The sequence below is a fragment of the Panthera leo genome, chromosome D3 (genome assembly GCF_018350215.1).
Source record: "Panthera leo isolate Ple1 chromosome D3, P.leo_Ple1_pat1.1, whole genome shotgun sequence".
Lineage (NCBI taxonomy): Eukaryota > Metazoa > Chordata > Mammalia > Carnivora > Felidae > Panthera > Panthera leo.
In genome coordinates this window covers 46,518,376-46,535,671 of record NC_056690.1, presented here as the reverse complement: position 1 = coordinate 46,535,671, position 17,296 = coordinate 46,518,376, and the positions used below count along the sequence as shown (strand labels likewise).

At 44.0% G+C, this 17,296-nt stretch overlaps 1 protein-coding gene across 5 annotated transcripts in view; it reads right to left on the bottom strand.

Moving 5' to 3' along the window:
• LAMA3 (laminin subunit alpha 3) overlaps nucleotides 1–17,296 on the bottom strand; it is a 272,517-nt gene that overhangs the window by 143,049 nt on the left and 112,172 nt on the right. For 3 of the 5 annotated variants that reach the window (XM_042909621.1, XM_042909619.1, XM_042909622.1), the window contains exons 13-18: nucleotides 10,258–10,395; nucleotides 6,176–6,222; nucleotides 4,893–4,992; nucleotides 4,159–4,211; nucleotides 3,823–3,928; nucleotides 3,031–3,130 (exon numbers count right to left, since the gene is read on the bottom strand). In XM_042909621.1, coding sequence (XP_042765555.1) covers nucleotides 3,031–3,130; nucleotides 3,823–3,928; nucleotides 4,159–4,211; nucleotides 4,893–4,992; nucleotides 6,176–6,222; nucleotides 10,258–10,395 — 544 coding nt within the window. Of the gene's footprint in view, nucleotides 1–2,858; nucleotides 2,912–3,030; nucleotides 3,131–3,822; nucleotides 3,929–4,158; nucleotides 4,212–4,892; nucleotides 4,993–6,175; nucleotides 6,223–10,257; nucleotides 10,396–17,296 lie in introns of those variants that run through there. The other 2 variants (XM_042909620.1, XM_042909623.1) reach the window with 2 other exon arrangements.

The window sequence follows — 17,296 nt, the reverse complement described above, 5'->3', positions numbered from 1 at the left end:
ATAGATGCAGAAAAAGCATCTGACAAAGTACAACATCCGTTCATGATAAAAACCCTTAACAGAGTAGGTTTACAGGGAACATACCTCAACATGATAAAAGCCTTATATGAAAAACCCACAACAAATATCATACTCGGTGGGGAAAAATCCTTTCCCCCTAAGATAAGGAACAAGATAAGGATATCCACTCTCACCACTTTTATTCAACATAGTACTGGAAGTCCTAGCCACAGCAATCAGACAAGAAAAGAGAATAAAAGGCATCCAAATTGGTAAGAAAGAAGTAAAATTTTCACTATTTGCAGATGACATGATAATATACATAGAAAACCCTAAGGACACCAAAAAACTACCAGAACTGATAAATGAATTCAGCAAATTCACAGGGTACAAATCAATACACAGAAATTCATTGCATTTCTATACACTAACAAAGAAGTAGCAAAAATAGAAATTAAGAAAACAGTTCCATACTGTATGGGTAGTCCCCATACTACCCAAAGCAATCTACACATTTAATGCAATCCCCAGCAAAATACCAACAGCATTTTTCACAAAACTAAAACAAATAATTCTAAAGTTTGTATGGAACCACAAAAGACCCCAAATTAGCCATCTTGGCAATCTTGAAGCAATCTTGAAAAAGCAATCTTCAAGCAATCTTGAAAAAGAACAAAGCTAGAGGTATCACAATCCCAGATTTCAACATATACTACAAAGTTGTAGTAATCAAAAACACTATGGTACTGGCACAAAAATAGACACCTCAATCAATAGACACATAGAAAAGAATAGAAAGGCCAGAAACAAGTCTACAATTACATGGTCAATTAATCTTCAACAAAGGAGGCAAGAATATGTAATGGGAAAAAGATGGTCTCTAACAAATGGTGTTGGGAAAACTAGACAGCCACATGCAAAGAATGAAACTAGACCACTTACTTACACCATAGACAAAAATAAACTCAAAATGGATTAGGGACCTAAATGTGAGACCTGAAACCATAAAAATCCTTGAGGAGAGCACAGGCTGTAATTTCTCTGACATTGGACATAGCAATTTTTCTAGATATGTCTCCTGAAGCAAGGGAAATAAAAGCAAAAATAAACAATTGGGACTGCATGAGAATTAAAAGCTTTTGCACAGCAAAGGAAACAGCCAACAAAACTAAAATACAATCTATTGAATGGGAGAAAATACTTGTAAATGACATATCTGATAAAGGGCTAGTATGCAAAATATATAGATAACTTATACAACTGAATGCCAAAAAAACACATAATCCAATTTAAAAATAGGCAAAAGACATGAACAGACATTTCTCCAAAGAAGACCTACAGATGGCAAACAGATGCATGAAGAGATGCTCAACATCACTCATCATTAGGGAAATACAACTCAAAGCCACAACAAGATGTCACCTCACACCTGTCAGAATGGCTAAAATCAAAAATATAAGAAACAAGTGTTGGGGAGGATATGGAGAAAAAGAAACCCTTGTGCACTGTTGGTGGAAATGCAAACTGGTGCAGTCACTGTGGACAACAGTACGGAGGCTCCTCAAAAAATTAAAAATAGAATTACCATATAATCCAGTAATTCTACTTCTGGCTATTTACCCCAAAAACACTAACTTAAAAACACTAACTTGAAAAGACATATGCACCCCTATGTTTATTGCAGCATTACTTACAATAGCAAAATTATGGAAGTAACCCCAGTGTCCATCCATCAATAGATGAATGAATAAAGAAGATGTCACACACACACACACACACACACACACACACACACACTGGAATATGATTCAGCCATAAAAAAGAATGAAATCTTGTCATCTGCAATAACATGGATGGATCTAGAGGATATAACACTAAGTAAAATAAGTCAGTCAGAAAAAGACAACACATGATTTTACACGTATGTGGAATTTAAGAAATGAAACAAATAAACCAAAAAAAGAGAAAGACAAAAAAACAGACTCTTAAATATAGAGAATAAACTGATGGTTACCGGAGGGGAGATGGGTGGGGGGGTGGGTGAAGTAGGTAAAGGAGATGAAGAGTATGCGTATCACGATGAGCAGAGTAATGTATAAAATTGCTGAATCACTATATTTAACGCCTGAAACTAATAGAACACTGGACTTATTTAAAAAATGTTTTGGGGCGCCTGGGTGGCTCAGTCGGTTAAGTGTCCGACTTCACTCAGGTCATGATCTCGCAGTCCGTGAGTTCGAGCCCCGCGTCGGGCCCTGTGCTGACAGCTCGGAGCCTGGAGCCTGTTTCAGATTCTGTGTGTCCCTCTCTCTGCCCCTCCCCTGTTCATGCTCTGTCTCTCTCTGTCTCAAAAATCAATAAACGTTAAAATAAATAAATAAATAAATAAATAAAATAAAAAATGTTTTAATCTGTAAAATGCTAAATATGACGAGACACAGAGACAGTACGGCTGCCATACTTGTGATAGCCCTTCTGGGAGCTCAGTCTCCACTTGCTCCCTTGCTCCTACAGTTTATTTTAATTAGCTTCTGCACGAGATGAGGGACTTCGTCCCACTTCAAGAGTTTTCTTCTCCCCCCTCCACGCCCCCCTGCCCCCACTGCGACACATCTGGCCTCTCCACGCCTTCAGCCATGGGTCCCAAGGGAGAAGCTGGACCTGACTCTCCTTGGCCCAGGAGCCTGCTCATTTGCTGGGCTCCTCCAGGCTGTGGCTTTTACAAGGAGGTTTGCCCACAGGAACCCACCTCAAGCATCCAGCTCTAGTCTCGTCCACCTGGCTTTATATACCTGTGGGAACTGTCCAGTGAGGCAGCTCTGGGACCTACAAAGTAGTCGTCTTTAGGGCAACCTTACCTCCTGCTTCAACTGGGCTCCCTGACAAGTGTCCAGATTTCAAATGACAGGACAGTTTCATCAGCCCTCTCTCTTTAGGACGGCTTGTCTCTTCACAGGAACTGTCGGCACAGACAGGACTCTCTGAGAGTCTTCCACATCAGTACGGGAGGAGACCTCCCTGAAGACTCACCGCTGGCACCCCTTCCCCACGACATGCTCTCGGCAACGGCATCCTCCGGAGGGCCCACTGCACATGGGGGTGATCGCTCCACCGATGTCACACTGACACCCTAAAGGTCAGAAAACAACAGCGGTGACCCATCAAAGCATCAGTGGCAATCAGTAAGACCAGGCTGCTTCCTACCCCTGCCACATCTCATATCCAGCAGATGTTAGAAACATATAGGCACCTCCCAAACTGAGATGGGAGGTGCCCCCAAAAGTCCACTTGTAAGTGCACTTGTAAGGTCAGCTCCGACATCACTGTCTGGTGGAAGGGGACAGGAGCCCAGGAGCTAAACGTGATTCAGCAACACGGTGCCCTTATAAACAACATCTGCTAATGAGAGTCTGTGGGCGAGAGACAACGGCAGCCTGTGCGGCCACACTCTTTGAGGTGTATTATTTAACACAATATTGTCTCTAAAATCTGAGGTGAGCTGTTTTGATAATACAAAAAATATCTTCAAAATGACAAAGTCTTGATGTTATTTATGAAATTAACAGATGAATCCCCATTCATCCCAATTGTGTTTTCTATAATTAAACCGACACCATGCTGGTAGAAGCAAAGTGGAAGCAGCCCCAGTTGCAATTTATTACTAGTTTCAACTGAGTATTTGGCCCAATTCCCTAGACAGAATTTTTTAGTCCCATCCCATCAGAAAGACCGCATGAAGACAAGGAACTCAGAAGAAAGATGATCCGGACAGTCTTTGCCCATCAACACTGGCTTCTCTCAGGACCCACTGGAAGTATTTACCTTGACACCCAAAGTAATTGCTCTTTTCCAAAGCATAATATCCATCTTCACACGTGTCACAGGAATCGCCATTGACATGAGACTTGCAGTGACAGTCACCATCCTGCTGCAGAATAAACAAGGTAACAAAATTTGATAAGTTCATACAATTTGCTAATCTTCAAGATTTAAAACTGCCTCACTGTATAACATGAAGCAGGATGGAGGGGATCTGAAAACATCCAGAGAGATTAGCATGCCCTGTACAATTACAGAGGCACTAATACCCTCCCCGAGAAATCCCAACGTCAACTGCTCTCCTAGTCCACTGGTATACGAACAATCGGCCCATATTACCTGCCCACACTCTCCAATTCCGCTCACTGTTCCCGCCACGTGGCACTGGCATTCTGTGAAGAAAAGACAGCATCCTTGGACCAAGGTTGCACGAAGGACAGCCCTTGGCTCTGGAAACATGACCCAGCAGCAACACTACATGTGTGGTCACTTTTGGGCACATTTCAGCAGAATTCCAGTCTGCTCCACTGACGCCTAAAACGGGACTGCTTTCTGGGGTCAGCAGAAACACCAGATCAATACCATCCACCTACAAGGAGTAATGGCCAGTATATGACCACTCTAAGACAAAGGCTGCAACATCAGGGGGGTTTTTAACGAGCCTAACGTCAAGAACACTACTGACACGCTTCCATGAGAACAAACTCTAGTTAAGGACATATTCACTCCACTTAGCCACCTTTAGTTTAGTGTCTTTAAGTTCCTGTCCCTGGCTTCAATCTAAGCATAAAATGAAACTAAAATCAAACAAGAAAGAGAGGTTATAAAAACAAGGCAATATCAACCATTTATCAATAAAATACATATGGAAACAGGATATAAATGCCTTGCTGGGATTTTCAAAATGATAGAAATTCTGCCAAAAGTAGGGGGAAAACGTCAAAATATTTACACAGAATTTCAGACAAATTGAACTTATTAAATAAATAGCTCTTTTGTGGGTTTAGTCACTGAAGTACGGAAAATTAAGAGGAGGTGGCAATATAGTAAATTATTCTGCGTAAAAACCTTACCTGAACATCCGCTGGGGTTTTCTTTGGCCAGATTCCAATATGATGGTTTGCAGATGCTGCATGAAGGACTTTCAACATGAAGCTTGCACTGGCAGTATCCCTTTGAAAGAAAATCAAGCCAACACTTGACATCTCAGAATTAAGACATGTTTTCAAACATATGTTCTGAACAAAGTTTGTCACAGAATTATATTTTGACTGCGAAAAGTAAATGAAGTGTATCCAGAGGGAATAAAAGTACTGGGTTGATTTCAACCGACTGCTCATGGCTCTTCTTTTATTATTCATTTCTTTTTTTCTACACATAATCCGTTGTGGTAAAAATAAAACTGGAAAAAACAGGAAAAGAAATATTTAAAAATCACTTTTACTTAGAGTCGTCATTACCTGTTGGTTCTGTGACAGCAGGAACTATTAATCTACATGGAAGATTATCTCAATATTTAACATACTGAGAATCAGTAGAGAATTATGTTTATCTGAAAGTACTTGTGTAATATGCAAAGGTCACTGCCTCACTGTAAGGATGCACAACCTCTCTCCGTCTGTCCCTCGGATGCCTGGAGGTCCACCATCTTCAGGCTTTGCAGCTAAGAAGACAGATCATTTCTAAAGCACTGAGAAATACCATAGTATCTGATTGGAGCAAAAGCAAATAAATTGCAATTATTTCATACACAGCTTTATTTATTGTGCACTTAGCCTTAGTTTTTCTTAATTTTAATTATCTATTTAAGGCTTATGTGCAGGGGCCTCTGGTGGCAATGCCCTCAGAGTCACCTCAGAACACCTCAGAGTTCCTACAGAGTAGGAATCAAACACTAGGGCTCTGGAATTAAAAGTTAAAATAAGCTTTATTCTTCTGTTTTTGAAAAAAATAAACATGATCACATATGCATTCTGAACAAGAGCAATGACCTTTTAAGCAATTTGGTTTCAGATCTTATTTTATTTTTATAATTTTTTTAAACGTTTATTTATTTTTGAGAGAGACAGAGCATGAGCGGGGGAGGCACAGAGAGACAGGGAGACACAGAATCCGAAGCAGGCTCCAGCTCTGAGCTGTCAGCACAGGGCGGAGCCCAACGTGGGGCTCGGACTCACGAATTGTGAGATCATGACCTGAGCCAAAGTCAGATGTTTAACCCACTGAGCCACCCAGGCGCCCCCTCAGATCTTATTTTAATTTGCTTTTAACTTGAGGAAGCTCCCAAATGTGTTAGTCTGTAATATATATCAAAATGCATGTTAGAATTGTAACCCTTTTATAATCCTCTACTTACCAAACTGGAGTCCAGGGTACCAGCTGGGTTACAGGCACCGCTGGAGCCTATATGTGATTTAGAAAGATTTTTATTTAATTTTTTTTTTTTTTTTTTTTTTACAGACAGCATGAGTGGGGGAGGGTGGCAGAGAGGAGACAGAGAATCTTTTCTTTTCCTGTTTTTTTTTTTAATTTTTTTTCAATATATGAAATTTATTGTCAAATTGGTTTCCATACAACACCCAATGCTTATCCCAAAAGGTGCCCTCCTCAATACCCATCACCCACCCTCCCCTCCCTCCCACCCCCCATCAACCCTCAGTTTGTTCTCAGTTTTCAAGAGTCTCTTATGCTTTGGCTCTCTCCCACTCTAACCTCCTTTTTTTCTTTCTTTTTTTTTTCCTTCCCCTCCCCCATGGGTTTCTGTTAAGTTTCTCAGGATCCACATAAGAGTGAAAACATATGGTATCTGTCTTTCTATGGCTTATTTCACTTAGCATCACACTCTCCAGTTCCATCCACGTTGCTACAAAGGGCCATATTTCATTCTTTCTCATTGCCACGTAGTACTCCATTGTGTATATAAACCACAATTTCTTTATCCATTCATCAGTTGATGGACATTTAGGCTCTTTCCATAATTTGGCTATTGTTGAGAGTGCTGCTATAAACATTGGGGTACAAGTGCCCCTATGCATCAGTACTCCTGTATCCCTTGGGTAAATTCCTAGCAGTGCTATTGCTGGGTCATAGGGTAGGTCTATTTTTAATTATCTGAGGAATCTCCACACTGTTTTCCAGAGTGGCTGCACCAATTTGCATTCCCACCAACAGTGCAAGAGGGTTTCTGTTTCTCCACATCCTCTCCAGCATCTATAGTCTCCTGATTTGTTCATTTTGGCCAGTCTGACTGGCATGAGGTGATATCTGAGTGTGGTTTTGATTTGTATTTCCCTGATGAGGAGCGACGTTGAGCATCTTTTCATGTGCCTGTCCATCTAGAGGTCTTCTTTAGAGAAGTGTCTATTCATGTTTTCTGCCCATTTCTTCACTGGGTTATTTGTTTTTCGGGTGTGGAGTTTGGTGGGCTCTTCATAGATTTTGGATACTAGCCCTTTGTCCGATATGTCATTTGCAAATATCTTTTCCCATTCCGTTGGTTGCCTTTTAGTTTTGTTGGTTGTTTCCTTTGCTGTGCAGAAGCTTTTTATCTTCATAAGGTCCCAGTAGTTCATTTTTGCTTTTAATTCCCTTGCCTTTGGGGATGAGGAGACAGAGAATCTTAAGCAGGCTCCACACTCAGCCCAACGTGGGGCTCCATTCCTCGACTCTGGGATCGTGACCTGAGCCAAAATCGGGAGTTGGACACTTAACTAACTACCTGAGCCACCCAGAGGCCCCTAGAAATATTTAAATGCTTGGTGTTTTTATATCTGTCTGTCTCTTGGTTTAGTTTGATGTTATGAGTTTTAAACGTTTTACTTAAAAAAAAATAATGCATCTGCATTTATATTTTTTGATAGATGGGTGGCAAGGACTTTGCATGTAATTCAGAAAAAGGCACACCCAAATAACCTTCGTGGTCCTTAACTCCCCAAGTCACCCCTTTTGCCACTTAATCCCATTCCCTGCCTACTACTCCAAGTTCATTTCTGACTGATGATGGAGATTAGGGAAAAGAGATTCTAGAATTTTGAACATTTTTAGGATTGTCCAGAAGAGGGCAATATTGTACCAAGAGACTTGTTAATTGTCCATTAAATAGAAGTCACAGAATTTAAGTACATTTTTTAGTCAACGAAGACTTAATTCTTTAACTATCACAATCCCCTTGTCCCCCATCTGCACTAAAATTATTTCTAAAACTAATTAGTTTGCCTTCCTGCCTTAGTCAATAGTATTACAGGCCCCGTATAATCTGTCTTCAATAAAGCGGGATCTTGCAATATCTCAGTATTATTATTACACAGCACTAGAAATGAAGAGAGCTTAGGTAAGCCTGCCCTGAGCCTGGTTTTGCCAATAATTTAAATAACTTCATAATAGGATCTTGTTTTCTTGTGAAGTGTTCTCTTAGACATTTTGCCTTTGTCTCCTCTTCGGCTGTTTCCCTTGGCTTGTCCCTTGATGATTTCATGTGCGTCTCTCTTTTTTGCTTTGATGTTCCCTCACATTCCACTGTAGGAGTGAACACGCTCTTCCTGCTCTTTGCTCTTGTTCAGCCTGGCCGTGCCCTGCTTGTGGCTCCTGCCCAGGCTGACCATGGCTGCCATCTGGCTCTGGAGGAATTATTGTGTCTGCCCCGCCCCTGTGCCCGGCTGCCACAACGCTTCCTTCCACTCCTGCCCCCCGGGGAGGTGAGCAGACACACCGGGAAAGCCTTGCACTCTGGGGACCTTCAGGGCTTCTCGAAAGTGAACTGCCCCCTCTGACTACTGGCTACAATTTCTACCAGCAAGAAAACCTGGTGTCTTGAGGAGTCTGGTGAGTAAGGTTCTAGGGAATCAAGCTGGAGGTGAATGCAGAGCTCGAAGCGCTACCAAGAGCAGGAAGTAGAGAAAACCATTCTGCAAGGGGAAAGTCTGGTGTGGACTCCCTCCAACACCTCTTCTCAACAGGGAGAGGGGCCTCTAAAGCAGCAGGCAGACGGGAGCTCCTCACCACTGGAGGCGGTACACCCCCAAGGGCACAGGCATCTTCCTTCTGTGCCCTCTGCCACAGAGCATGGAGGACTCTCCATGTCTCCTCATCAGCAAGGGGGGTGAGTAGTGGGGATGACCTGTGACAGTAACAGTGTTTCCCCTTGGCTCACTCTTTCCAAACTCATTAGACTCTAGGTTACCCCCTCTCCCCTCACACCTATGCTGGGTGATGACAATCCCCCAGGAGGCCAGGGGCAGCAAGGAGACAGGGGCAGAAGCATAGCAAAGCCTGCTCTGCCTGCCAGCAAGGGGACCCAGTGGAATCACCCCTCAGGGGACTACAGGGCAGCCGGTGTAAGTGCTGCGAACCTGGAACCAGAGAGAAGGCAGGATGCCTTGGGAAGGGGTCAAGGAACACTTGTTGCTGCTAAAAGGGGTCACCTTTGCCACACTGCTCGACACGGAGAATTTACGTGTAAATCAAGAAATACAAATTCATAACACATGGAATTAAAAATTTTTTTCCTAGGAACAAAGCATTTCTGGATTCCTTTGAGGATGTACATCAGATACCTGCATTTTTTTTTTCAATATATGAAGTTTATTGTCAAATTGGTTTCCATACAACACCCAGTGCTCATCCCAAAAGGTGCCCTCCTCAATACCCATCACCCACCCTCCCCTCCCTCCCACCCCCCATCAACCCTCAGTTTGTTCTCAGTTTTCAAGAGTCTCTTATGCTTTGGCTCTCTCCCACTCTACCCTCTTTTTTTTTTTTCCTTCCCCTCCCCCATGGGTTTCTGTTAAGTTTCTCAGGATCCACATAAGAGTGAAAACATATGGTATCTGTCTTTCTATGGCTTATTTCACTTAGCATCACACTCTCCAGTTCCATCCACGTTGCTACAAAGGGCCATATTTCATTCTTTCTCATTGCCACGTAGTACTCCATTGTGTATATAAACCACAATTTCTTTATCCATTCATCAGTTGATGGACATTTAGGCTCTTTCCATAATTTGGCTATTGTTGAGAGTGCTGCTATAAACATTGGGGTACAAGTGCCCCTATGCATCAGTACTCCTGTATCCCTTGGGTAAATTCCTAGCAGTGCTACTGCTGGGTCATAGGGTAGGTCTATTTTTACTTTTCTGAGGAACCTCCACACTGTTTTCCAGAGTGGCTGCACCAATTTGCATTCCCACCAACAGTGCAAGAGGGTTCCCGTTTCTCCACATCCTCTCCAGCATCTATAGTCTCCTGATTTGTTCATTTTGGCCACTCTGACTGGCGTGAAGATACCTGCATTTTCAATGGACTCGAATTGGGGAAGAACCAGGCAGATTAGGGTCAAGTGTGTAGAGGTGACCAGTGGCGGATCTCCTGGGCTTGTCTGGGAGTCTGGCCACACACATTTCAGAGAGGAACCCGACGTCTGGCATTCTGCCGTCTTCCTTACCTTGACAGTGGGGGAAATCAGAGGCTCCTGAGAGACACCTGTCACAGCGCTGTCCTGTAATCCCCGGCTGGCATTCACACTGCCCCGTCACTGGGCTGCAAGGCGTTTGGTAGGAGCCAAGGACTGAACACTGGCAGGCTGGATAAAAAGGTGTCAGTCAGACCCAGGGCAGCAGGGCCTGGATAAGAGCATGACAGTGGGTCAGAGAGACCCAAATGCAAGTTCCAGCTATGTGACTTATTCAGACAGGCACGGCTAGGTAGAGGCAGACCCAGAGCGTTCACCACCATTCTACCCTCCTACTTTGTTTCATCCCTCCAGCAGACTCTGATCAAAGGCCAATGTGTTCAATGGCACTGGGACGAGGTGTTGGGATGGAGGTGATTAGGAAAGACACACATGCCCTGACTTCAGAGAGCTAAACATCCAGAAGAGAGGCCAGGGAATTATTGACATAGTATGAAGCACCTCCCCCACCCCCACCACTGCTAAGAAACTGTAAAAGAAATGAAGAAACGTGCCTAATGCCCTTCAGCTGGCTCTTGGCAGACTGCAGGCAAGGACTCACGTCTACTGGCATCTGGCTCAGCCTTCTTTCCTGGCCCCATGTTCCCCAGGGCCTGCCTACAGAGATCACGTCCCTACCAAGGGGCACATTATTGAGATGTTCTTAGGTTCTATGATCATTAATTTTTTTTTTAAGGTGAGTGGGGGTACCCGGGTGTCTCAGTCATTTGAGTGACTCTTCACTTCAGCCTAGGTCAGGACCTCGCGGTTCCTGGGTTCAAGCCCTGTGTTGGGCTCTGTGCTGACGGAATCCTGCTTGGGATTCTCTCTCTCTCTGCCCCTTCCCTGCTGGTGTGCACACGCTCTCTCTCTCAAAAATAGACATGTAAAAAAATAAAAACAAAAAAAAATAAAAGGTGAGTATATATTTTATTATTATTATTATTATTATTATTATCATTATTATTATTATTATTACTTTAGAGATCCCACGGCCCTAGGATCATGACCTGAGCCAAAACCAAGAGTCGGACACTCAACAGATTGAACTGCTCAGGTGCCCCTGCAATGGTTCATTTTTAAATGTCAACTTGGCTATGCTATGAGGCTCAGATGTTTGGCAAGCACCAAGGTAGATGTGGCTGCGAAAGGTTTTTTTTTTTAAGATGTGACTAATATTTAAATAAGTTGACTTTGGGTAAAGCAGATACCTCATCCAATCAGTCGAAAGCCTTAAGAGAAAGTTTCCCAAAGGAGGAGATCTGCCTTTGGACTTGAGCTACACTATCAGCTCGTCCCTAGGACTCCAGCCCGCCAGCCTGCCCTGCAGATCTCAGACCCACCAGCCCCCATAATAATGCCACTTCCTTAAAATAAATCTCTCTCTCTATACACACACGCATACATCCTATTGGTTCTCTTACTGCTCTTTCTGCTATTTCTGTCTTACAGGAAAGAGAATGCAGAAACCCACACAGGCATTTGGGGCAGCACAATGGTGGCACCTCCAGCCAGCATAATGTGGGGGACATCGCCCCTGGCTCCGACGGCCACAGAGGTTGTCCAGGGAGCCTCAGGAGACACAGTTACGCTCCAGAAGTGAAAACAAAGACCCAGCCTTAAACGCAAGGCACATGGTTTTAAATGGTTTTAAATGCCAAACTCCATCTGGCATCTCATGTCTCGTTTCGATCCAGCCGTCAGTGACAGCTGCCAAATCCCAAACCCAAACCTCAACATTGGCAGCCCCTCTTTACTCTTGGAAATACTATAATGTCTTACAAACACTTTCATTCTGCTCTTTGTGTTGGTCCAGGTCCTTTGGAGTTTCTGGGAGTATTTTACGTCTTGTCTACTCCTGTTTCAGCTTTAAGACCTTTTTGCTCCCAAAGAGCAAAAAAAAAATAATGACAGTCAAGCTCCAAAGGGATAAGAATGTCTGCTGTGTTCCCCAGTGTCTTCCAACATCACACACAGCCCTGGTCCCTAGTATATGCCAAACAGATATCTGTTAAATGAAAGAATAAGTAACTATTGAAATCTTCCTGAGGTCCACTCTGTATATAGTCTCTCAGCATGCATTCCCTTACTGAATCTCGCAACACCGCCACGAGACAGGTGTTGTATGAGTAACGCCATCCTCTTCTCCATCAGTAAATTAGCTCATCAGGTGAGGTGAGGCTCTACAGACAGCATGTAAATCACAAGGTAAACATCGCCCCTTACTGTTTCCGGGATGTTCTTCCTGCCCATGACTTTGGAGCCTTTCCTTCTGTTGGAAAACAGAAAAACACCTTCTGGAAAAGCAGACTGGCTCCTTCCCCGGTCAAAGCCACAAAGCCAACAGTCAGTTCCACAGCACATGCTGCCACTACCACTCACCACTCTGGTTACCTGGGCATAGGGCAGATTAAATCTACAGAAGATCTAAGGTTTCTTCCAACCAACCACCTCACTATTCTCCTAGACACAACCTGAATTACAAAGTGAAGGGCCAGTTCAAGACCAAATTGCACAGAACGTGGCTTCAGATCGCTCCCCATGCCCAGCCCTAGGGTTTTGTTTCCCCTCTTGGAAAGGCTGGGAGGGCTCTCCTGGGAGCATCCCAGGCCATCAACCTTCCCTACAGCACCATTTGCCAATAGCTGGTGCCATTTCTCTTGGCTGGTTTGTCTGATTCATGGGACTATGCTGACAGGTAGGAGGTTAATCTTGCACTGGCAACCTATTTAGAGGCGTTTTCTATGGAAAGACCAGTCACCACAACCCAAGGATTACAGCAATCTCCAATGGGGACAGTTCCAGGCCCTGGGCTGGGTCAGTGTGGTTGAAATTTGGGGACAGCTGCACTTGGCACACCCTCAGCTCCTATCCATGGGCAGACCATTTATTTCTGCAACCCACTCTCCTAGCCTCTATTGTTTTTTTTTTTTTTTTAATGTTTATTTTTGAGACAGAGCATGCATGCATGAGTAGGGTAGGTGCAGAGAGCGGGAGAGAGAGGATGTGAAGCAGGCTCAGCACTGACAGCAGACAGCTTGATACAGGGCTCAAACTCACAAACCATGAAATCATGACCTGAGCCAAAGTCGGACGCTTAACCGACTGAGCCACCCACCCAGGCGCCCCCTCCTAGCTTCTGTTCTAAGTGCTGACAAGCTGCTGCCCAGCAAGCTATACCAGAAAAGAAGGGGAAGGAGAAGGAGCAGGGAGAGAAAAATGAAGGCGAGGAAAGCAGGAATGAGGAGTGTGGGGGTGGGGAGGAAAAGAGGGGGGATGTGGTGGGAGGAGGAAAAGGCAGAGAGTAAACCTCCCCAAATGGACCAAGTTAACTGAGAGAACTACAGTTGTATGCTGTAGTTGAAGATAAAGAACTGAACCAGACATTAGTGTAAACACATGTCTGAAATACAAATAGGCAGTTCTCCAATGTGGTCTCCTATCTATGACGTGACTTTCACCTACGAAAAAGAAAACAGCAGGGCACTTGCATGAGTCGAAATTAAGACAAGAAGAATATGGCACTGTGCTTAGGCAAGTCTGGACCAAATTAAGTTAATGCGAAACATGAATGCAGAAGCATGGTTGGCAAGAACAGCTTAGAAGGGTTTTCAAGCTCCTTTTCAAGAAGATTTTTAAAGTCTTAGGAACATTTTTTGGCTAGAATATATTGGACCGTCTGATGTGGTATTTGGGGTCATGTTAATTCTATTCTAAAATTCAGTGGCCAAGCAATCAGTTTCGTCTTAAAAACACAAAAACAAAAACAAAACAAAAACAAAAATAAAAAACCACACAAGTTAAAACACTGGGTTAGACCCTGCTGCTAGACTAAGCTCAGATGTCAGTGAGTCCAAGCTTCAGCCACTTACCTCAAAGCTGTCCCCAAGGGAAAATTTTAAAAAGATCACAATAGCAATTAGAAAAAGGAAAGAGCAAGAGAAGAGAGACATCACAAATGGAATTCTTCCAGAACCCAGTGGTCCAAATAGAACAACGAGCTTCGGGGTGTATTGCTTATACCACGCCGGGAATGTGGTGGATGGTGCATTTTCCTGAAAAACTTGGAAAAGAGCAGGTGGGCTTCTCAGAGGCTGGGTGTGCTCGGGCAAGGTCCCCTGACATAGGACTTCAGGTGATTTGCTCCCCCCCTCCCCCCACCACATACCCCTGCTTGAGTTCCAAAGCCTGAACAGTGCTGTCTCCCTCACTGGAGTGGGACTAGGGTGCACGATGTATCTCTCCCTCTGCCTCACTGTGTGAGCCTTTCCCTCCACTTGAGCCACAACTTTGAACCACAGACAGAACCAGGCAGAGGCTGGCCACACACATTCACCCAGGGAGCCAGGGAGCACCTGTTCCTCTCCTCGGCCCCTCTCTGCAGCCCTCAGCACTGTTCTTCTGTGGTCTGCCTTGCAGTCAGGGAGCTCAGATGACTTTGGTAGACCTTTGGAAGCAGAGCTCCAAACCAACTCTACCAAAAACATAAGTGAGATGATACGTTCCTTTTTTATTTTTTAATCCAGACTCTTATCATTTTTTTTTTTAATTTTTTTTTTCAACATTTTTTATTTATTTTTGGGACAGAGAGAGACAGAGCATGAACGGGGGAGGGGCAGAGAGAGATGGAGACACAGAATCGGAAACAGGCTCCAGGCTCCGAGCCATCAGCTCAGAGCCTGACGCGGGGCTCGAACTCACAGACCGCAAGATCGTGACCTGGCTGAAGTCGGACGCTTAACCGACTGCGCCACCCAGGCGCCCCCAGACTCTTATCATTTAACACAAGGGATCTTGCCTTATACACAGTAGCTGATTAGTTTTCACGTCACGTATCATCTTCTTAGGAAGAAAAATGCTACCCTTAAACCTCAGACGTCTTCCTGGTCTCTTCTGGACTGGTCACTTTGGGGAACCAGGTTTTCTCAGAGAGCTGAGCATTTTACTGACACACAGTTCTGCCACCTGTTTTGGTTACGCACCCTGATTTTGCTGGGGTGGTGGGAGGGGGCGGCTCTTCCCCTTACTCCACCCCTGGATGTGGGGAGACTCAGGCTTGGCCAGTCAGAGCACAGATTTCCACGGCCATGGGGCTGGTTCAGGAATGGGCACGTGATCCAATCAGAACCAGATTTGGCTTGGAGAAATGCATGCTCTTTTCCCTAGACTTGAACCTGGAAGGAGTAATGTCCAAGTCTTTTGGGCTGCCGTAACAAAATACCACAGGCTGGGTGGCTTGAACAACAGACATTTATTTTCTCACTGTTCTAGAGGTTGGGAAGTCCAAGATTAAGGTGCCAGCAGATTCGGTTCCTGGAGACTCTCTTCCTGGCTTTCAGACAGCTCCCTCCCTCCCTGCTGTGCTCTCACGTGGCAGAGAGAGGGCGTGCGAAAGCTCACGGGTGTCCCTTCTCAGAAGGACACTAATCCTATCAGATCAGTGTTCCAACCTTTGACCTCATTTAACCTTAATTACTTCCTTACTCCAAATACAGTCAGTCACACTGGGGGTTAGGACGTAAACATGAATTTGAGGAGGACACAATTCAGGCCTCAGCAATGCCTAAAAAGCGTCAGCTACCATTTTACCACCATCTGAGACCTAAAAATGAAGCCAATCTACAAGACAGCAGACTTGCAAGATGGAGAAAAACAGATCCCACCAACATCTTTTGAGCCCCTGGATCAATCTGTTCCTGAAACCAAATATGCCTGGACAGTTCAATTACAGCCCCTAAATTCTTTATGCCTTAAGCCAGTTGAGGCTACATCTTCTGTTACATGAAACTACAGAGTCATAACTGACTCTGTGATCACCAAAATGTTCTCATTGTAAAAGTACTCTTACTAAATAGTATTTTTTTTTTTGACAGACAGAGAGAGAGAGAGAGAGAGAGAAAACATGCAAGTGGGTGAGGGCAGAGGGAGAGAGAATCTTAAGCAGGCTTCATGCCCATCGCAGAGCCTGACACGGGGCTCAATCCCAGGGCCAGGAGATCACGACCTGAGCTGAAATCAAGAGTCGGGCACTTAATCTACTGAGCCACCCAGGCGCCCCACTAAACAGTACTCTTACTAAAATATATTATGGATCTTCCTTCCTTCTGAAACAGATATTCAGACATAATTTCACCCCTTCATCATGATCCAGAGCCATTATTATAATACTCATTTACTTACTCTAATAGTGACACTCTGAGTACCTCCTGAGTTGAGGATTATTTGCTCTTCATTAAATGGTCCCAAGCTATTCTTCCTCAGTTTCATGTCTGCTTTTCTGTTTCCTCCCTTACTGTTAGTGTGTTTGCCTTAGCAATTTTTCCCTCCCTTCTAATTTCGTGTTTCTAGTTCACCACGGGTTTGGCTTAGAAAACAACCAAATTCGTACAATTGTTTTTTAAAAAGAGAGACAGGCATAGGTAAGAGGGGGCCTACAGGATGCTTTTAGTAGTGAAATGCAAGGATTTTAGTGCACATCTTTGGAGGTGTTTTTGTTTGTTTTTTACTTTACAGAGGCAATAGTCGTTGAGGGATCTTACTGCTTGGTTCTCATTTTTCCTCCAGATACAGGAGCCAGATAACCAAATTCCAACTAGATGGAATAATACTCTACTGCAGTTCAAAGAATTATAGCATGTATTTAAAAACAGTAATTTTTTAAGTGGAAAAGAATGGCCAGAGTTTGAAGTTTGTTACAGAAATCCATGTTTAAATAGGCAAAGCATTAAAAATGATCACAGTTCTGGGGGCACCTGGGTGGCTTAGTCGGTTGAGCGTCCGACTTCGGCTCAGGTCATGATCTCACGGTTAACGAGTTTGAGCCCCGCTTCAGACTCTGTGCTGACAGCTCAGAGCCTAGAGGCTGCTTCAGATTCTGTGTCTCCCTCTCTCTCTGACCCTTCCCCGCTCATGTTCTGTCTCTGTCTCAAAAATAAATAAACATTAAAAAAATTTTTTTTAAATGATCACAGTTCCTATAAACAAAACAGAATCATGGAGTCCCTTTAAGGAAACTAATGGTGGGGCTCCTGGG